The sequence below is a fragment of the Gymnoscopelus braueri genome (genome assembly GCF_963280865.1).
Source record: "Gymnoscopelus braueri genome assembly, chromosome: 21".
NCBI lineage: Eukaryota > Metazoa > Chordata > Actinopteri > Myctophiformes > Myctophidae > Gymnoscopelus > Gymnoscopelus braueri.
In genome coordinates this window covers 24859459-24881734 of record NC_137623.1, presented here as the reverse complement: position 1 = coordinate 24881734, position 22276 = coordinate 24859459, and the positions used below count along the sequence as shown (strand labels likewise).

The window sequence follows — 22276 nt, the reverse complement described above, 5'->3', positions numbered from 1 at the left end:
ACAAAATTAGGAAACAAGCCCAAAATAAGCAACTGCACTTTAGAAACGAGCAAAAAAACCGCAACCACCAATATTTAACAAGCAACTTTACAGAAAAACAAGCCCTAAGTCGCTTATGATAAGCAGACATGGCAACTCTGATTCACTCACCATCAAACACAGCGCTGAAAGGGAGGGTTCTGTGGTGCTGCCAACCAATGGCATTTTCGATGTTGGAAGTATGGGCCAATCGGTGTGCGTTAAGGGGAGACCCCAGTGGATAGCACTGGTTCTCAACTTGTGGGTCGGGGTCCCCACATGATTTTGAGTGGGTCCCCAGATAACAGTGAAGCGACAATTTAAGGACTTTTAAAACATGTATATTAAAAAAGAAATCAAGTGAAAAAAGGCCATTACTGCATCAACTGTAATCAACAACCTATACAATAAAAACTGGTCAAATATTGGCCAAATTATCAAACGATATAAGAAAGGCCAAAATTGTGAAAACAGCCGATCTACAAGCTCACAGTTGTGAGAATTGAATGAATCAACTGCTATCAACTCCTACATTCCAAGTGCTTTTCAGAGTTGGGGGGGTACCTAGCTCTGGTCCATAGCCTAGGAAGGAGTTCTCCTTCTAACGGCTATGGACCAGAGCTAGGGGTTACCCAGTTTAAATATGATTCTTTTGGCGGGTCATGGCTTAAAAGGTTGAGAGACACTGCTGTATCTCCACTACACATACTACACTTTCTGTAAGAAATATAAATCTATCCTTGCATCATTGTAAACAATAATGTATTGTATTGTTTGGATGAATACTGTTCTTCAGGTCCCCGGTACTGTATGAAGGGCAAATAATGCAAATTAATGCAAATAGTATTTCCTTTATTTAGAGGTTAAAAAGTCTTACAATATAGAGCTCCAGAAAAGATAAAATTCTTCAAAGAAAGAAAAAAAAAACATGCTTATACTACAGTGGAGAGGACACACCTCTCCCAGCATGCAGAGGGTCAGAGCTTCCCCTGGGCAGTGTGTTCGGCTAGAGAAGCCGTACTAAGCAGATATCCAGACTATAGAGCAACCTCCCACCACCAATTAATGGGAATAGGTAATAACAGAGGTAGACTGACATAACCAGTCCAGAAAGTGAGTAACCTTGAAGCGACTGGATTTCCGATGGGTGGCTAGTGCTACATAAGGGGCCAAATTAAACACACATCCATGCATCCAGAGACAGTCTACTACCCCCTCTCAAGCACTGGAAAAAAAGAGGGGGGAAAAGCACAAGCGCTGATGTAGATGGTCATTGTATTGGGGTAATTAATTGCAATTGACCACTTGTTGACTGTTACCAATACTGGACATTCTGGTGTACCATTTACAAAAACACATTTCCAAAACAGTTATTGTATGTTTTGTTGAATTCTCTCCCCTACTATTGTGAGCTCTTCAGTGAATATTGATATACTTTCTGCTGTATCAAAGCCAGGGGAACCTCTGAGCCATTAACCACCTCAATGTAAAAAAAAAGAAAAAGCTGATGGAGAATTCATTTTAACAGGCTGAAAAACAAAATCATTCAGAAAACATGAGTGATGACCATCTCTTCCCACCACCTCCTTTCTCAAGTCCATTCGGAGGCAGGTAATTTCTGCTCTCCTCCTCTAGACTAGCAGAGCTGTGGATGTGACATTTCATCAAGGCATGGTACCACAAGTTTCACACAGCATATTGCCAGAAGAAGAAATGGTTGGTCTCATCCACTGGTCAAACTCTTCCCACAGGTCCCTGGGTTCAGGTGGTGAGGGGATGGATCTCCGAGTGTTCCAAATGTCACTGACAACTTGGAACGATTGCTCCAAGCTTATCCGTTGGGACTTTGTTTGGCAATGGTGGTCTCTCAAAGATTTTCCAACTTCAAATCAACTTTTTTCTTTCGCCTGAACAGTAGACATTATGTCCCCTTCATTTTAGAACCATGTTAAAACAACTCAAATATGAACAGTATGAATTGCAAGCAGCACCAAACCCCTTCCACCAAGCCTTAAACGGACTGAAGTTGGCTGCAGGAACACTGCATTGGACCTTGTCTACAGGAACACTTTCTTTTGGCTTCTGAACATATTGTCATTTTCAAATATCTAAATGCAAAAAAAAAAAAAAGGGGGGGTGGGGCGGGGGGGGTGATGAAATAAAACAAGATGCAAAATTAAGGGGACCCTTTGTAAAATAAACAGCATTTTTGTACTTTAAATTTGTTTTTCTCTTATTAAAGTCCTTTGAAGAAAATGTTTGATGTGTCGACCCTGGGGCATCTGTCACAGTTCTGTGTCTGTGGAGGTGGGCACAGTCATGCCCTTTCCAAAAGCCATGCCCTCTACTCTGCCTTCTGCAGCTCTCCAGCGGGGGGTGGACACAGGCTGCGCAGACTTTTCTGCAGCACGTGGGCATCTGCGGGCTCTATCCTCTTGTAGTAATTCTTCTTTGTTTCGATGATCTCAAAGCCAAATTTCTGGTAAAAGTCAATGGCTGACTCATTGCTGATCTGCACATGACTGCAGGGAAGGGAGATTCAGGGTTAGTGACAGAAAAATGAAGTGTCAAAAATCACTTTAGTTAATTAACTTTGTTGGGTGAATTTGTGTTTATGTGAAACCAAACAGTCTAGGGGTGTAACGATACAGTCGATTTTAATTTCAACAATCGAAGTATTTCGATGTGTAAACAGCAACATATAGTATCGTTTGATTTTGTATCGTATCGTTTTGCAACACAAATAAATCGGTATCGAATCGTTTTGCAATGCAAATAATCGATTGTATCAATACTAAGTACTTGTGCGTTGTATTTAGCAATTTTAAGAAAAAAGAAAAAGAGGGGTTTAATTACTTTTCCATTCCATATAGCTACACTTGGTCTATCTGTAAATGTGTGTATTCTGTGTTCATGTCAAGGTGCGGGTTTGTCCATATGTGTTCAGTCCATTTATTTGCCAGAGAATCACTGTGTTTACTTATTTATATCCATAATAATAAATGTTTCCCATAAAAAACATGCACTCTCCTCCACAGATTTTTGCTAAATAGTTACTGTATCGATTTTAAACCATTGAATCGTATCGCCATGACTGAGCCAATGTCGTCCATGTATCGTCAACCATGTATCGTGATGCGTATCGCATCGCTGTTAAAATTTATTGTTACACCCCTACAACAGTCTGTCAGTCATACTCACAGGTAAATGTTGTCAAAGGTACCATCCTTCTCACAGATGTTTAGCACGTGATTAAGCATCTTTGTACCTAGAATGAGAGTACAGTACAGTTTTTTATAACAAAACCCAAGTGAAGTCCACTGCTAGTCTTTGGTTCTCGAAGTTGGGGTCCGGGGACCCCCAGGGGTCCTTGAGAGGGTTCAAGGGGGTCCCCTGCTAAATGACTTAATATAGCATCAAAAGCAGTTTAATCACTTTAATCCTATATACATCAGCTATTGACTATAGCCGATCTACAAGCTCACAGCGCGTCACGATGCGTTGTGAGCTTGTAGATCTGCTATTTTTTTAATAACGTATAAAGTGGAAAAATGACAATGAAAATTTGAGAACCAAAGGTATAGATAAATACTCAACACTGTACCTATTCCTAGTCTACGGTAGGGTGCTAGGCAGCCGAGTGTCATGATGTACAGTCTCTTCTGGTTCTGGGAGTGATCCACTCTGCAGCAGACAGCGCCCACTGCAATGTCATTGAAGTATGCTGAAGCACAAAAAAGGAAGAAGGTGAAGCTTAAGTGTAATCAATAGGCAGGGAATCCCCAACTACTTTTATCCTAGCTTTATGGAAATATAGAAAATTACTAATAGATTGGTCAGTGCAACCGTTTGCTTTGATGACACCAGTTATGTGCAACTAGGCAAGTGCTAAATTATTTTAACACATTGGGTGCCAAAACCGTATATATACGGTTTTGCGCATACTAACGTTGAGTGCCAAAACCGTATATATACGGTTTTTGAAAAAAAAAAAAAAAAAATTACTTTTTTTTTTTTCCTTCACAGCAACAGGAAATATCACTCCTACAAGATTTAGACTCCAATCCACCTCCTGGTTAACTTATGACTTCAAAAACCTGTATCTCGGCTCCTGTGCACTTTTTTTTTTTACAATGTTAATTTAACTATTTTCAACAGGCTGCAACTATGGAATGGATTTCCGAATGTTTTAAATTTTTTCCCCCCGATTGTACGAGACCTGTATGTGTGTAATGAGGGGATCACCGTGAGGACGGTGATCACTGAAAATATTTTGTGACTACTTGAAAAAGGTTCAAAATGTTTAAAAAGTCCTGGCACTCAAAGTATAATATTTTAATAAACCTCTGGCACCCAATGTGTTAAGGTTAGATATTGTGAAGGAAGGGAAATGCTTTTAACTTTTCTTAAGTTCAGTACATGGCCCACACATTATCTTCTTGGGCAGTGGTTCTCAAAGTGGGGTCCGAGGACTCCCAGGGCTCCTAGAGGGGGTTCCCCAGGTAAACGATTGATAGTTGGACCCTGGAGATAAATGGACCTTTACAGGTCTGTAACTACAAGAGGTTCAATGAACCATTTGTACACTCTCCGAGTTATGGGGGTCCGCTGCCTAATGCATACCAAACTGGGGGTCCGTGAAATAAAACAGTTTGAGAACCACTGTATTAGGTGATCTTATTTGTACATAAGACCAGGAAGAAAATGTGGCTGATGGAAATTCCTACTTTATGTGCAGAAAAACCTGAAATGTAACAAATATATTTTTGGTGAGCTGGATGTCATGTCAGCTTATCTAACTCACCTAGCTTGGCAAGCTCCCCCACTTCCAGAACATCTTTGTAGAACTTGTCATTGTAGCTGACAGGGAAGATGACCTGGTTCAGGCGTTTCAGCTGCTTAATGTTGTGGGGCGTAACATCCCCCAGCTCGATCCGGCTACTGGAACAAGAGCAAAACGGTCACAAAGACTGGCAAAGTTGGCAAGTTAGTTACAAACCTAAGACACGTTGACAAAAAACATGCATGAATACACCGCTCACTGTACAACATCGAAAATGCAACAAAATATACAAGTCACGTCAACACAAAATTGGCATACGGCTGCTTCAAAAGTATTTGAGGGTTACACATGGGTTTTGCAAGAGGATAGGAATGGATAGGGTTTTTTCTTTTTTCTAAAAAAAGATTATTTGGATCTACTTGAACCTACTTCAGCCAATCCAGATGCACAGACAGACATCTGCACCTCCTCATGCCAACAAAGCCTGACAAGACATGCATTTGCCAGAATTTCAGTCCAGTCAAAGAACGCCAGCACCTTACAACCCAGCCCACACTTACACCATAACATGAACATGACATGGTCAAATCTATTTCTTATTGATAAACTAATGTGTGAAGTACACATTTATACATTTCATGACACTTTAATAAAACTTTACGTGGATTCAAGCTGTAAGTTGTGTTCATTGGTGAGAAGCCTAAAGAGTTCATAGTATTTATAGGGCAACTGCACATGCAATATCTCTGTGCCGCTGCCAACAGCTGTCGGTCACGTGTGGTGTGATGTTCACCAGGTGGTCTGGTCACTGGTCTCACCGGGCAGCAATGACAGAATAACTTTTCCCGATGTTTCGCCCAGGTGGACAGTGTTTTGAGGTTAACTTTAGGCATAATTTCTGTGAGGTTAGGGTTAGGCATAGTGTTTGTGACGTTAGGGTTAGTTATAGTGTTTGTTAGGTTTAGGCACCGTTTTTGTGAAGTTTGATGTCAGGGTTTAGGCGCAACCTGGGCGACAAACCAATGAAAGAGGGAGTCCCTGACAGCAACAGAGCCATAATTTCAATCATAGACGACTGACAATCATAATGAAAAAAACTTGATTTTTTTTAAGTCAAGTCAACTCAAATGTACCACAGTCCAGTGTAATGCAAAATTGTGACTAGAAATCACGACTGTCAGCTATTGACTGGGTTACTTTTGACTGGAGTTTAATGACAGTGGTAACGTTACGATAACGTTCTGGGGGCGACAGTTAGTTATCCACCTGACCATCATAGTACTTGGCCAGCACTGGCCAATCTTGCCAGGTATCATGATGGACCAGGTCACGTGGATAACTAACTGTTGTTATCTGATGAATGACTGGCTAGTCATTCACCAGATAACAAACTGCCTGTACAATTAAAGCTGGCACGGACTTGAAGCAGCGAACCCAGATGTTAGCCTACTATGCACTCTGTTGCTAATAGCTTGGCTAAAGTATGTTGACTAGCTCAGCTAACTAGCCGCGCAGATGAACGGCCGGCGGTAAATAGTTAGCTTAGCTTCCTCGTTAACCACGCGACGGCCATTAGCTACTGTTAAGCAGCGACCCGACTTCAGCCTTCACCATGCAGCCAGGTGCTGCCATTTGCACATTTTATACAACAATAATGAAAAGAGCTTAGCTTGCCGACTAACAAGAAAGGACACCAAGGATAAGACCATGATGTCACTACAAACGGATCAGGAAGTATCAGTGGTGGAAAAAGTAGTGGAAACGAGCCCAAATAATCAGCTACACTTTAGAAACAAGTCCCCAAAAACAGCAACCACCAATATTTACAAATAACTTCACAGAAGAACAAGCCAAATTCGCTTATAATAAGCGGACATGGCAAGCATGCACCCATTTGGAATGAAGTACTTCCGCAATATGACGCGTAGTTATGACGTCACGGACTATACCTTGGTGTGTTTGTCCCAGCTATCAGTTAGCCTCGTAGCCTCCTCCTCCCCGCCTCTCCCCCCCGTTAGAAAATGAGACATGGTAAAAAAAAACTTTACTCTTGCTACCTCTTCAAGTCGTGCCTCTAAACGCTCGTACTCACCCTTTCATCGTGAAACCTCTATTATTCCGTTCGTTTCGATGTGTTTGAAGTTGAGATTCGTTTATGTCCGAGAGAATCGTTTTGGAAGACTTGTTGGGGTCGGGGTTACCTCCCGTTTTACCCTCCACATGTAGCTACTACTGGGCGATGCTAACACAGTTAGCCACACGACTGTCAACCTCCGTTGCCAAATTGTGCGAGAGAAATAAGCAACCAGGTCTGTGAAAACAAGCCCAAAAGAAGCTATTGGCCACACTTTAAACCTATATTGGCTATTTGCAAACAGCGGATCTACAAGCTTGTAGATCTGCTATTTTCAAAAACTCTTGCAATAAAATGTGGAATATTTGGAATATTCTTTGAAGCATTCTAACAACACAAATGCTCCTTGCCACAAAACATTTTCATGAAAATGAGAACCAACCAATTGGTTTAAAACATAATTACAAAAATTTAGAAGCAAGCCTAAATAAGCAACTACACTTTAGAAACAAGCCCCAAACCCGCAACCAGCGCAACTATCAATTTTTACAAGCAATTTTACAGAAAAACAAGCCCAAAGTCGCTTATAATAAGGGGACATGGCAACGCTGCATACGACCGTCAACCCTGACCTGCGCATGCGCAACTTGGGGGTACCGCATGCATGCCTTCTGTCACTACTTTCACTTTCTTGTGGGATTTGATTGTAACCATTTGTGGAAAAATCTTACTAAATGTGACCGATCTGGTGGACACGTATTTTCTTTTAATATGATATAAAAAATATAAATTCAGGAAATGGAAAAGAAGGAATCCCCTAATAAACCTAAAGACAATGTCTATTATTGTTTGCAAACGTTTCATATCTGTTATTATGACTGTAAAAATGTAAAATTACATGAACCCACCACCCACCCCCATTTTGGATCAAACGTCAGCGCAAAGATGTTCAGCTGACTATGAGAGGAAGGCTAGAGCCGGTTCAAATTCTTGTTATTAAAAGACATAATACACGTACATTATTCCATTAGGAAACAAATACCCCAACACGTATGAAAAAAGAACAAGTAAACTTCATGTCTGAACCTGAAGACAAACAGTGACTAAGCCCTGATACATGACTGTCATATAAGTCATGGATGATCTTCAAAATAGTGTTTGCACTTTCTGCTTTTTTGGTCCGTATATCTACAGGAACGTTCAGATTTCAAATATAAAGTGCTTTCCCCATGGCCACGGATGTTACAATTATGTACGGGCCCTCAGAAGTAGCCGTATGTTGCGTATTGTTCAATAAAAAGCATTTTAACCCGATCGGTGGCCATTTTCTCCGTAATTTACTCATGCTTTCAACTACGTGACCTTATCGGTTGGGGGGTGTTGCACTCTGATACATTGCACTTTATGAGAAAATGGCCACCGATCGGATTAAAATGCTTAAATTGTATTGAACAATACGGAATGTACGGGTACTTCTGATTCTGATGACTCGTACATAATTCTAACATCCGTGGCCATGGGGTAAAGCACTTAATATTTGAAATCTGAACGATTATGTAGATCTACGGGCCAAAAAGAGAGGAAGTGCAAACACTATGTTGAAGTTCATCCATGACTGTCACAAAATATGACAGTCACGTATCAGGGCTAATTTTGATGCCAATACTTGCACTTTTACTCAAGTACATTTTCAATTCCAGACTATTACTTGTAACAACAGAGTATTTCTACATTGCAGTATTGATACTTTTACTTAAGTAAAACAAATGTGAGTACTTTTTCCACCACTGCATGGAGAGGACACGACACGCTCATGTTTTGTATATAATCTTTGCGGCAGGAGCCAGAATGGCAGCCGTTAGTTGCAGCGGTGCAGCAGCAGCAGTGTTGCCATGTCGGCTTATTATAAGCGACTTTTGGCTTCTTTTTCTGTAAAGTTGCTTGTAAAAATGTGTTAGTTGCGTTTTTTTGGCCTCGTTTCTAAAGTTTACTTGCTTATTTAGGCTTGCTTCCAACATTTTTAATTATTTAAACCAGTGGTTCTCAAATGTTTTCATGAAAAATGTTTTGTGCAACTGCCAGGGAGCGTGTGTTGTTATAATGTTTCAAAAACGTTCCAAATATTCCACATGTTATTGCAAGAGCTTTCAAAAAATAGCTGATCTACAAGCTCACAACGCGTCACATCGCGACGCGTTGTGAGCTTGTAGATCAGCTTTTTTTAAATCCGATAAAGTGCTCATGATGTGGCCTAGTAGTTGCTTCTTTTGGGCTAGTTTTTATAGACCTGGTTGCTCATTTCTCTCACAAAATCTGGCAACACTGAGCAGCACCAGTCAAGTGAATGAAGTCAGCTGACCAACCATTTACTGTCACGCATCGCATCGCATCTCATCTCATTTCTCCCGACGAGGCAGCGACACCACCAAACCACACAGTCATTTTCACAAGGTAACGTTCATCTCTAACCAGTGGGTCTTATTATTCTGTGATGATGTTGTTTGACTAGATATTGCGTCTAATTTCGGGTTGATCGTGATTTAATTCATCCAAAATTTCGCCAAAATGGCAGAGCCAGCGATGTTCTGCAAGGCCAAGGCCATCATATCATGTTTGTCAGTATGTATGACTGACATATATGTAAATACAAGTAGCCTAATACTGCTGTATCACTTACTGTAAAAGATAATTATAAATAAGTCAACTAACGTTTAGAATTGTGCAGAGCCAGTATGTCACATTTTGTGGCTTGTTGGTGAGCTGTGATCGCTGTGTCACTGTACAGCGTAATGTATTGCTTTTACTCAGTAAAGCTGAACGTTTTGCATGTTAAGGTCATGATCATGCATCGACATGGATCTACTCAATATCCCATGATGCCACTGCCATGATGGCAGGCAATCATTCTCTTGTATAATGTTTCATATGGTTTCTGCTTTGTGTTTGCATTCGACTGTCAGTCTGTCTCGGCCTATGTTATCATTTTAGTGTCATGTCATGTGACCTGGCTGCGGGTTGTGGTTCACACACAGAGGTTATTTAACAAATTAACATCAGCATGTCAGGAATGGATGTTGCTGTGCATGCATGGCCATCTCACTTACATGCAACATTTTTGTTTGATTGAATACTTTATTAACAGTTTGCAAAAAAGGTACAGTGGTACAGATTTATACTAAAAGGATAAACCCCCCCAAAAAGCCCAAGGGCTTATTTCCATTGAGGTCCTGTGTATTCAATTCATCGAGACATTTAAAGACAAACAATAATATACAATGATATGCAAAACATCATGTACGAGTAGTAATAAAATAGAAAAATATATACAGTAAACATGACTGTGTAAAGTTCTTGCGTGGGCTCTGATCACTGCACCTAAAAAATATCTGCGTTTCAGTGCTATCATCATTTATAAAATGACAATAGACTTGTAGTTGTAAAGGCCTAACAATTCTCAATATGTTAGGTCTCTAGGACAAGTGCATTTACTTGTACAGTACAGTAGTACTGTACACATTAACCTAAGATGACAAAATGTGCTTAAACAATTTCTTGCTCTGGCTCTGAACAAGAGAAATGTTGGTGTTATTTTTTCTTGGCTATTGAGTATTAACATTTAATGGGGGTGGACTGGGGGGGTACATTACATTTCTCTACTCCTTGTTGAAAAGCTTATGATCAAATTGGAAATTACAACTGAGGCGAAATAGTATTAGTTATACAGAGGGAGCAGGTGAGTAAGCGCCTTGGACATTTTTTCCAAAAAACTAAGTGTTCGGGATTTTTTTATTTTATTTTTACACACAAACTCACACTCACACTCACACTCACACTCACACACACTCACACTCCTTGGACTTCCCAGTTTTAGTCCACTACATCTTTCCACTTCCTCAATCAGGTTCGTTGCAGTCATGTGCCAGTATCATGTGATGGTGTGTTATGTCTATAGGTTCTTCTTACCATGAACCTCATTTAGATGGAAATTATCAGGCAAAATGATTAAATTATTGTGCCAAGATTTATGATCTAAGAACATTTTTATTATGAAATAATAAGCAATAGAGTAAAGCTGTGTAGAGTTATTCATTATTATTTGTTTCTTTGAAGGTTAGTGTCTACAACAGGCATGATCATTGTTATGTGAGTGTATCAATCCAGTGTATGCCCTGTTTTGTGGTGGGTCTTAACTCGTTCTTTTTGAGTGGGTAGGTGCGGAACTGTTTATTATTTTATAAAGAAAGTCACAAGAACAAAACCCCAAATAGATAAGTTTAAATTATCTGAAAAACATTGATTTTCCAGCTGATCCAGGAGTACCACCAATACTTTCATTAGTTATATAACATTTTTCTCTATTGAGCACCTGGTTGTTTTTCTCTTCTTTTTAACTTTTTAATTGTCTGTTCATATCCCCAGAGTGAGAGTCATAGTTCTTTGACAGAACTATGACTCTCTATGACTCCATGGTGTTATACCCTACCCAAACACTATTGAGTGTTTTATTGAAAGGACTTCTTATGTGTGAATCTGAAATGGAGCAAAAGCCTAATGAATGACTGAAAGTAAGGTAATTCGATCTAGCCAAGGTCCATGTGTTTTATTGATCATTGTTGTTGTGCTACAACTATGATGAACAAGCATGCAGCCTTTATATGTCTTTGGAAACAAGCAACCCTTGTAGTTCCAGGAGAGACCTATTGATGGAGCTGCTTTATTACTGCACAGATGGCTCAAGCAACCTAGCGTAAAGGGGAGTATGAATATGTCAGTGGGAAGGACATAAAAAGGGCATAAGACGTGTGTGTGTGTGTGTGTGTGTGTGTGTGTGTGTGTGTGTGTGTGTGTGTGTGTGTGTGTGTGTGTGTGTGTGTGTGTGTGTGTGTGTGTGTGTGTGTGTGTGTGTGTGTGTGTCAGGACAGACAATGAGCACGAATGTGTATACAATGCATCTCTATAGCTACAGTAAACATCATAGGATGAAAGTGGTTTTTGATGCTGCCGCAGCACCTGCAGTCAGATGCCTGTAATTAAGCCAGGATTGTATTCTGTCATGAGTCACGACTGACGACAGCATAGACTTCAGATTCTGCTGAATGCACAGCTTGTGTGGGTAGGATATTGTACAAGGATTGGGTCAGTGTGAGAGGGTAAATGTGTAAGAACAAAAGGGAATCACATTTGAAATGTATTATATACTACGTGCTGTATATGTGAAGGAGAAAGATGATGCATCCTCCATCAGCATTGCATATTGTGTACCCTCAGTGCTGCTAGTGTGGGATTCCCTTCTAATGTTAGCATGCTGCGTCACACTGACTACTACTACCAGCCCTGGAGGACACGTAGCCAAAGCAGGCGTGAGGGAGAGTGCTGGCGCTGTACTTGTGTCCTACTTTGGACTCCCTAATGCTGAAATTTTGAAGTAACGATTCACAAGTCACGATTATAGCTGCAGCTAACTCAATATCACCATAAAGGGAAAGGATAAGACACATACAGACTGCTGGCTAGGCAAATGATCCATGAGGATCAAGTGATTGTGATATCCATGAATGCAATTCATGAAATGGTTTGATTTAGTTACAGTCAGTGTGCGGATGATGATGATCATGATAATAATAATTATAAAAGTCTGCAGTAAATAACAGTATCAGCATTGTAGCAATACATATTTTTTAAAAATGTATGAATCGAAGAAAATGTATTGATTCATTGGTTGTAATTAGAAAAGCCTGTTACAAAAAAACTGAAGAAAATATTTTTGTACTGGTATTGAAACATTGTGTGTGTGTGTGTGTGTGTGTGTGTGTAATTAATAAACAAGGTTAGCCACGGAGATAAATATAATTGCAGTCATTAGTTGCACAGATTGAAAGGGCATGAAATTAAATCGACACCAATAAGGAAGTGAAGAAAATAGCAGCAAAATTCCATTATTTGGACTCCAGTACCTTTTCCTCTATTGCATAATGCTTCTCTTACTACATCTTTTTGTTCTTCTATTCCCAGTCAAAGATCAGCCAGTTAAGATGGACATGTCCAAGCTGCCCAAGGTCCGAGATGAGGAGAGAGAGAGCGAGTTTGGATACGTCCATGGAGTCTCCGGACCAGGTTAACACTGGCACACTTTCACAGCACAATCGCTATTTCCATTCATTCTCTATCCATCTTTTATTCATTCCACAACAAATTTCAGATAACAATGTTTGGATCTGATGGAGATTACACCAATCTGCTTTTTTTTTTGTACTTATAATGATTAAGTACATAAAACATGGTGGAAAAGTAATTACAACAAGAATAAAAGTAGGGGAAAACTGGTTATTGTTCGTTAAGAAAAGTCTCAAACTTGTTAACTTAATGAATAATAATCTACATAAATTTTTTTTTATCCACACGAGAGGATTCATTATGTGATTTTAAAAGTAAGGTTTCTACTGCATACTTGACTCAGTATCCATGTCTAATCTCTAGGGGTGTGCCGATATATCGTCCCGCGATATATCGCGATACGTTTTCGTGACGATATGTATCGTTTTGAGAAAAAAAAAATATCGTTTTCAAAAAAAAAAAAAACTTTTTTTTTTTTTTTTTTTTTTTTTTTTTACAATAATAATAACCAGGCATGCAAACAGCCCCGAGGTGAAAAGGGTGACAACATCAGTGTTGGAATAGTTACTACAACATAGTAATATGTTACTTATTACATATTACTTGTTTAAAAAGTAATGTAGTTACTTTACTTATTACTCCCTGCCAAAAGTAACTAGTTACTTATTACTTAGTTACTTTTTTTTCCTCGCCCCCAGTAATTGCATCCTTTCTCCCCAAAAGTCTGACTTTGCATTTTCAACATTAGCAGTTGTTTTTTTCTCTTTTCTGCAGCCTACATTGTAAAATCCTCATTGTTGATTTAAAGGGATATTTCACTTTCAAAAAAACCTTTGATAATTTTATCGTCTACTCAGGCTTTTGTGAACCCCCCAGACAGTTTTTAAGTTGCTCGATTCAGTATTTAGATATTTGATATTCATTTTATCACACACGCCCCCTTCCTATACAAACCCATTGTAACTTCAAACTCCATTTTAACCATGTTAGATTCATCAAAAACACCCGTCCTTGGTTCTGGTGACTCATACCGCCCCCCTAATACGTGAGGGGGCCGTGTTTTTTCAATTACTTTTTTCATTTATTTTTAATATTTTTTTTGGAAAATGAAAAAAAATAAATAAAATAAATTAAAAAAATAATCGGAAAAACACGGCCCCCTCACGCATTAGGAGGGCAGGGTGAGTCACCAGAACCAAGGACGGGTGTTTTCGATGAATCTAACATGGTTAAAATGGAGTTTGAAGTTACAATGGGTTTGTATAGGAAGGGGGCGTGTCTGATAAAATGAATATCAAATATCTAAATACTGAATCGAGCAACTTAAAAACTGTATGGGGGATTCACAAAGGCCTGAGTAGACGATAAAATGACCAAACGTTTTTTTGAAAGTGAAATATCCCTTTAACTCTGAAAAGTGTTCTGTACACATGACGGATCCATTTGGTTCTATTTGTACACTCATTTCAATTATATTAACACTAAGACTTTTACTGAGTATGAATTCATAACTTACAGACTAAATGAAAACCATTTGACTATGAATTGAATACTAAGGACCTCAATGGAAACAAGACCGCAAGGACTTTTTTGGAAGTATTTTAAATGTATTTCATGTATTTTTTGCCTAAAAAAATACATGAAACCCAATACATGAAAACAACAAAGGATCAAATAAACACACTCAAACCCAGAGTACCACCAAGGCTCGTGAAAAAAAGTAATAAGTTACTTTTTGAAAAAAAGTAAAGGTAATAATATTACTCAAAACGTGAAAGTAATTAGTTACGTTACTAGTTACTGGGAAAAAGTAATAATATTACTTTAAGTTACATATTACTTTAGTTACTTTCCAACACTGGACAACATGTTTTTTTTTTCGGGTCAGGTATCACACTATTGCCCTATTTTGATTCAAAACGGCTATTGTAACTGAAAAGCTACAAGTTCGCATATCTGAATAATGCAAAAACAGAATTATTTGTTTGCATTTGCTTTTTTTCTCCCCCATATATTTTTCATAATAAAAAAAGTGCGTATCGTATCGTATCGAAATCGTATCGAAGTTGTGAGCCAAATATCGTATCGTATCGTTTGGTGAAAAAAAAAAAAAAAAAAAAAATCGGCACACCCCTACTAATCTCTAATCTATCCATTGCAGTAAGTATTCACATTGGCAGGTCAGGCCCCTCTATCATTTTACAGTACTATATTGACTGGTTGTTTTTCCTGTTTTCTCTAGTGGTGACAGCCACGGAAATGGCGGGAGCAGCCATGTACGAGCTGGTTCGTGTGGGCCACTCTGAGCTGGTAGGAGAGATCATCAGGCTGGAGGGAGACATGGCCACCATCCAGGTCTACGAGGAGACATGTATCTTTTTGTCTGGCAGTATTGTTATGACACTTCTGTTCTTTGAAAAAAGGGAAACGACATGCACATCCCCTACCCAAGCTTGGGCAGGTGCTGAGCGACGAACAGTAAGCAGAGAAAAACAAATAAACGCTCGCACACCGAGAGCTCCAATGCGACGATGTTTTATCGCACCAAAAAAATCTGTGACGATTCAAGCTCAAAGTTCTTCCTTCCGTTAATTTGTTTTTCTCAGCCTTCTGTTCTCTGTCTTCATATCAGCCCCGTTTTACTGCAGCAGTTTTGTGTTCCTTAAAGGCTCTGGATAATTGATTTGAAATAGAAAAAAATTATTTATGATATCAAAATTAAGTATCCACCAAAAGTGAAAATACAAATTTTCTATTAGACCATTCCTAAAGACTGTGTAGGCATAGCAGATCCCGTTAGCCATTTTGGATATATTCTGCTTGAATGAGTTGTGTTTGAAACCTTGGTGTGTTTTCCTGAGCTGTGCTGCAGCTGGTGTAAGTGTGGGAGATCCTGTGCTGCGTACAGGGAAGCCTCTCTCCGTGGAGCTGGGCCCCGGATGCATGGGTTCCATCTTTGACGGCATCCAGCGACCCCTGAAGGATATCAATGACATGACACAAAGCATCTACATCCCACGCGGTGTGAACATTGGAGCCCTCAATCGAGATATTCAATGGGAGTTTACTCCCGGCAAGAGCGTGCGGGTATGGTTGTATTTTATGCAGAAATAATATTTGGTTTCCATTCAGATAATGAAACCGGCTTGTACAATCCATCTGTGCTTTCCTTCTTTCCTGCTGTCAGGTTGGCAGTCATATCACAGGAGGAGACATCTATGCGAATGTGTTTGAGAACTCCCTCATCAAGCACAAGATGATGCTACCACCAAGAAACCGAGGCACTGTGACCTACGTGGCTCCCCCTGGAAACTACAACGTCACTGTGAGTTCCTATCACCTACTACTATAGTTGTGCATTAAATATTTTTGTCACTTTCTCTTTTGTGTTAATGCTGCTGGTCTGTTGTGTGTCGGTGGGCATTTCTTGTATTTGTGCCTTGTGTGTGTGTGTCAGGATGTGGTGTTGGAGCTGGAGTTCGAAGGCGTGAAAGAAAAGTTTACCATGATTCAGGTGTGGCCTGTCAGACAGATACGTCCTGTCACAGAGAAACTGCCCGCCAATCATCCACTGTTGACAGGACAGAGGGTACTGGATGCCCTCTTCCCGTAAGTTTGTCCTCTTCTCAGAAATTTCTCCTGTCCAATTCACTCCCTTCACAGAGCGACACTACTGTGCCTCACACGCTTGCTGTAGCTCCTGCTCCGAATCGATGTTCTCATTTAAAATATTTTCCCATACTTCTGTGTCTGTGAAGGTGTGTTCAGGGAGGCACTACTGCCATCCCAGGAGCCTTTGGCTGCGGAAAAACTGTCATCTCCCAGTCCCTGTCCAAATACTCCAACAGTGACGTCATCGTCTATGTAGGCTGCGGGGAACGTGGTAATGAGATGTCTGAAGTACTGCGAGACTTTCCTGAGGTGCGTGGTTGTAGTCACTTCATGACCTTTTCACATAGCAGTTGTTTTCCTATTGGTGTTCAGAATGATTGACAGCATGTCTGGCCCATCAGCTGACAATGGAGGTGGACGGCAAGACTGAGAGCATCATGAAGAGAACGGCGCTTGTGGCCAATACTTCCAATATGCCTGTGGCTGCCAGAGAAGCTTCGATCTATACAGGTATATCTGTCAAGCTAACACACGCAGCTCACAATACACCAGCTGACCCTACTTGATCCAGGGGTATCTGTTTTGATTGCCTGGAAAGTTTAGAAAATGCTCTTGAATTAATCATAGTACTAGAAAAGTACAAAAGTTTTCAAGGACCCCCTCAAAAACGAGATGCTGCATCTCAAGAGGCTTATCCTCTTGTAAAATAAATGAATAAATAAATATCTTAAACCAATCCTGAACAATGAAACATCACAAGTAATACGGGGGAAACAATCACCTGCCTCATTTAGGAGATAATCAATGACAACCACAGATTGAATGCATTGTGAGAACCGTCTGTGTGCTGTGGATTGTGTGCTAACTGAGCATGTCTCATCAGGGATCACGTTGTCTGAGTACTTCAGAGACATGGGGTACCATGTGAGCATGATGGCTGACTCTACGTCTCGTTGGGCTGAGGCTCTCAGGGAGATATCTGGCCGTCTGGCTGAGATGCCTGCGGGTAAGTGTGGACGATAATGGGGAAAAAAATACACAGTATGGGGATTTTTAAAAAAGACACAAAATAACATGTCAGTCAAGCTAATTATGGCTTGCTGAATGAGAATTATATTTTAATATATAACTATATCTGCCAATAGACAGTGGCTATCCTGCCTACCTGGGAGCCCGTCTGGCCTCCTTCTACGAGCGTGCTGGAAGAGTGAAGTGTCTGGGTAACCCGGAGAGAGAGGGCAGTGTCAGCATCGTAGGAGCGTGAGTGTATCTCTTTACCACTAGAGGGAGTCGATGTACTCATCTCTGGACAGTGACAAAAATGGTCAAGTGATGTGTTTTGTGTCTCTTTAGTGTGTCACCTCCTGGTGGTGATTTCTCTGACCCTGTGACTTCGGCCACTCTGGGTATTGTGCAGGTAATTTATATTCCAATTACATATTAGACACTGGGAATACATACAAGATCACTGGGAATAATTTATGGCTGTAATCTATGTGACCTTTTTCATTTGCTGCGTTTCCATAATTTGAGGTATAATCGAGTTCTTATTGCACTCAAATTTTGAGAGGAATTCTTTGGTGTCCAATAAGATCGGTGTCGTACAAAGGCGTCTTATGTTTAACGTTATTATCTCACATGTCTTCAATTTGCAGGTGTTCTGGGGTCTTGATAAGAAGCTGGCTCAGAGGAAGCACTTCCCCTCTGTCAACTGGTTGATCAGCTACAGCAAATACACACGTGCTCTGGATGAGTACTACGACAAGCACTTCCCTGAGTTCGTGCCTCTCCGCACCAAGTGTAAGGAGATTCTGCAGGAAGAGGAGGACCTGGCTGAGATCGTACAGTTGGTTGGAAAGGTGAGTAAAGGGGGGGTGGGGGGGGGGGCAACTGTTAATTGAACTAATCAATTGAATTGATTATAGAACAATAATTGATAATATAGGAACTGTTTTGTACATATGAGGTTTCCACCCGACAGCAAAGATGTTATTTAATATATTTCATGGTCAGTGAATATTTTACAGCCAGCCAGCCACTGGTTTAAATCACAGGCCTGACTATTTGCACTGTTAGCAAAGATATACACATTTTGTCAAAACAGAAGTCTGTTTTTGGTCACAAAGAAGCCCATGAAAGGGCATCTTATTATTAAGAGACAGATAATAATAATAAACGTTATTTGCATAGCACCTTTTAACTCATGGAATATTACATGGAATATACTCCGTGACCGCCGTCCTCACGGAGATCGGCTCATTACACGCAGAAAACTGGCTGGCCGCGATCCTCCATTCCAGAGCTATGGCCGTTTGAATGTGGCTTGTTTTTTGAAAAACACTTAGAAAACAACATAAATCAGAGACATTTTTACTTTTGTGAATCCTTTAACATGAAAGGAGGCGATCTTTTTTTTTGTTGTGAGCACGTGATTTCTGGGTGTACTCTTCTTCGGTGGTGCTTGAATCATTCACAGTCCATTACGTCCTTGGTAGTGAATGTGTTAAGAACAGAGTCACAAAGTGCTTGACAGAAGAATCCACATCACAAAATGAGGTTGATGATGACAGTTGATGATGATGTTCTTACAGGCTTCACTGGCAGAATCGGATAAGATTACCCTGGAGGTTGCCAAGCTACTCAAAGACGACTTCCTGCAGCAGAACGGTTACACACCATACGACAGGTAATGTCACGCACAATCACTTATCCACTGTCCAAATCAGTTACTCGGTCATCTACCTATGTCATTGCTTTAATGTGCCACTCTATAGCTGACTTGAATCATTCGGTTCTTGTGTCAATCAAATATATAAAGAATATGTTTTTTTTGTCTCCCTTCTTTTTTGCATCTCTTCAGGTTCTGTCCATTCTATAAGACAGTGGGTATTCTGTCTAACATGATAGCCTTTTATGACATGGCACGGCATGCAGTGGAGACCACAGCTCAGAGTGACAATAGGATAACCTGGGCCATGATCAAAGAGCACATGGGAGAGATCCTCTACAGGATTAGCACCATGAAGTTCAAGGTGTGTGTGTGTGTGTGTGTGTGTGTGTGTGTGTGTGTGTGTGTGTGTGTCAAATGAGAAACCATTGCTAACTGCAGAGGAGGAAGTCATCATGGGTCACGATGGACAGCGTGTGTTTGAGTCTGTACCTGTAAAGGTTTCTCTTCTCCCTTGCACTTAACCGGCCGGGTTATTGCATGAGTAAAATAGGCACAAAGTAATATTTTTATGTAAGTCTATGACATCGGTACAGTACCATATTTGGGCAAAGATTCAGCACAAGCCACCTCCATTGACTTCCAGTGTAATATATTTTTTAGAAAGTTCAATTGGTACAAGTACAAGCTGAAAACGTGGCACAGGGCAGTACGTTATCAGCTTGTGCAGCGTTACCGGGGTTATTGTGCAGACAACGCATCAGAAAGCCACGTCGATCAGGTTTCGGTACCAGCACTGGCCAGGTTATTGCGTGGACGGGTTTTCAGGTTTCAGGACCCAGAATAGGCCGGGTTAGTGACGTCACACACAACAGAAATCATTGCCTAACAATGCCGATTTGTATTGATGTGAAGATCAGCAACCGTGCCTAACAACACCGCTGACACTCAGGCATGATCATTTCAGGCCTCTCTCTCACTTGATCAAGCACTGGTCAGACGTCACACAGAAATTGTTGCCTAATAACGCCGATTTGCACTGGCATCAGGGATCTCAATATTTATTTATTTAAAGGTGCAGCCTTTTTCTAAATGATACAAGTCATATGATGGCGTGCTCCAATTTCATGAAAAAGAGAAAGGCGAGCACTCATCAGAAGAATAGTTCACAGTTCACATGTATCAGGTTCACGGTTCAGGCAGAAATAGTATACTTCTATTTTCCAATATACTAGAGGTAGAGATAGATCCAGACCCAGTGTTAGTCATCTTGGGAGTATCAGAAGGGATGAAGAAACTACAATTATCTCAACAGCGCCTTCTCTCATACGGCCTTATCGCTGCAAAAAAATTTATACTATTATTTTGGAAGAAGAAAGAGGCCCCCACAATCAAACTCTGGCTCACCGAGATGACAGAATCCTTACATTTAGAAAGAATTAGATTTATACTCGAAGACAAACTGAAAGATTTTGAAAAGATTTGGAAGCCTTTAGTCTCCTTTCTTAAAGGTTGATAGGCTAATCCTTGTGGATGACCCGTGTCGCACGTAATCTGGGGCAGCACTTCTGGGGAGGGGGAAGGGAGGCGGGAGGGTCCCTTTGTTTTTTGCTTAAGTTTGAGTGTATTCTTTTCATGTTACTCCGTTTTGTGTGTATGTCTGTTGGTTTTTGTTTAAAAAAAAAAAAAAGGAAGCAATCCATATGTATGAACAAATGTATAATATAACCCTGTGCTTCACAATAAAAAAGATTTGAAACAAGAAATAGTATACTTCGAAAAGATCACCAGCACTCACTTAGTCATTTTTAGGATTTCTTGTTTATTTAGTTAAATGCCCCAGCAGCAGATCGTACACGACCCAGGTTTGCGATGCTAATGTGACTTGTTTCTCCTCGTTGCTACAGGACCCTGTCAAGGACGGCGAAGTTAAGATCAAGGCAGATTTTGCCCAGCTGCTGGAGGACATGCAGAACTCCTTCCGCACACTCGAGGAATAGGCTTTCTTTCACCTCTCAGCCTTCCGATCTCATCTCTGACACCTCCAATGCAGGATCACATTCCGCCACCTTGTGTTCCCTATACCAGTGCTCTGCCAATCCCATTGTGAGTGAATGAGTGATAGTGTGTTTGTGTGTGTGTGTGTGTATACACACACACACACATTATATCATTGTATTATCATGTGGAGGGAAAAGAGAATGTACTGTATTCATGATTATGTTGCCTGGCTCACACAGGTCTACTCTGGATCCTCTGCATGCTCATCAATTTGTGCGTGCGTGACGTGTGTATGTATGCGTGTGTGTAAAAGAGAGATCACATTACCCTGCCATGTCCTGCTCTGTTTACATGATTTTTGTCTGTAGCTGTGTAGGTCTTCTCGAAGACTTAATTTGATGTTATCGTTGTTCAAAGACCATCTGTACAGAAGAGTATTGGGGATGAATTTAATAAGAACAGTAATTATTTATTGCCAGCATTTTGACGTGAATGCTTTGTTCTTTGTCCTTTTCATGTTTCGTTTTTATGGTTCCGTTTCGAGCTGTGCTGTATTGTGTACTTGCTGTGTGAATGTGTAAAGATTCGGGCTCCGGCCCTCAATTGTCCACAAATGATGTGACTCCCAAAGAATAAACTGTGGGGAAAGAATCTGTGTAGCCTCATTGTTTTCATGGATGCAATGTTGTCACTCTTCTTGCTCAACTGGTCTCTCTGCATGTCACTGGAATGTTCAGACAGTTGCCCTTCCTGTTAAGATGCTATGTTGATAGAGAATTATCCTTAGAAGAACTTTTGATATATTCTTTAACGCGTTTAGAAAATTAAAGTAGTAGGGTCTATAGATACAATATAGTGTGTCAAGTAGCCTACTCTAAGTCTATGGGAATCACAACTGATTTCAAGCAGTAGGCCTACAATGTGAATCCTCAAATTATAGTTCGATTTTTTTCCAGTAGGGTAAGGGAACTAGACAACACATTGTGCTTTAAAAACAACGTATTGC

General features: G+C 40.4%; 2 protein-coding genes across 3 annotated transcripts; one reads left to right on the top strand and one right to left on the bottom strand.

Moving 5' to 3' along the window:
• Positions 1-853: 853 nt before the first annotated feature.
• naa50 (N-alpha-acetyltransferase 50, NatE catalytic subunit) lies at positions 854-7071 on the bottom strand. Of its 2 annotated transcripts, none has more exons than XM_080418495.1 (5): positions 6894-7071; positions 4823-4956; positions 3623-3742; positions 3220-3286; positions 854-2540 (listed from the first exon to the last, which is right to left on the bottom strand). In XM_080418495.1, exons 1-5 carry the CDS (start codon positions 6899-6901, stop codon positions 2363-2365), a joined length of 507 nt encoding a protein of 168 aa, XP_080274621.1. In that variant the 5' UTR covers positions 6902-7071; the 3' UTR covers positions 854-2362. The 2 variants fall into 2 exon arrangements, with proteins under 2 accessions (XP_080274621.1, XP_080274620.1); XM_080418494.1 differs by having other exon boundaries at positions 4823-4959; positions 6894-7067.
• Positions 7072-9223: 2152 nt separating this feature from the next.
• atp6v1ab (ATPase H+ transporting V1 subunit Ab) lies at positions 9224-21921 on the top strand. The gene is made up of 15 exons (XM_080417899.1): positions 9224-9326; positions 12888-12989; positions 15232-15360; positions 15862-16076; positions 16177-16314; positions 16447-16598; positions 16748-16910; positions 17003-17111; positions 17485-17607; positions 17747-17861; positions 17955-18018; positions 18257-18460; positions 19193-19287; positions 19462-19633; positions 21177-21921. Exons 2-15 carry the CDS (start codon positions 12908-12910, stop codon positions 21267-21269), a joined length of 1854 nt encoding a protein of 617 aa, XP_080274025.1. The 5' UTR covers positions 9224-9326; positions 12888-12907; the 3' UTR covers positions 21270-21921.
• Positions 21922-22276: the final 355 nt, after the last annotated feature.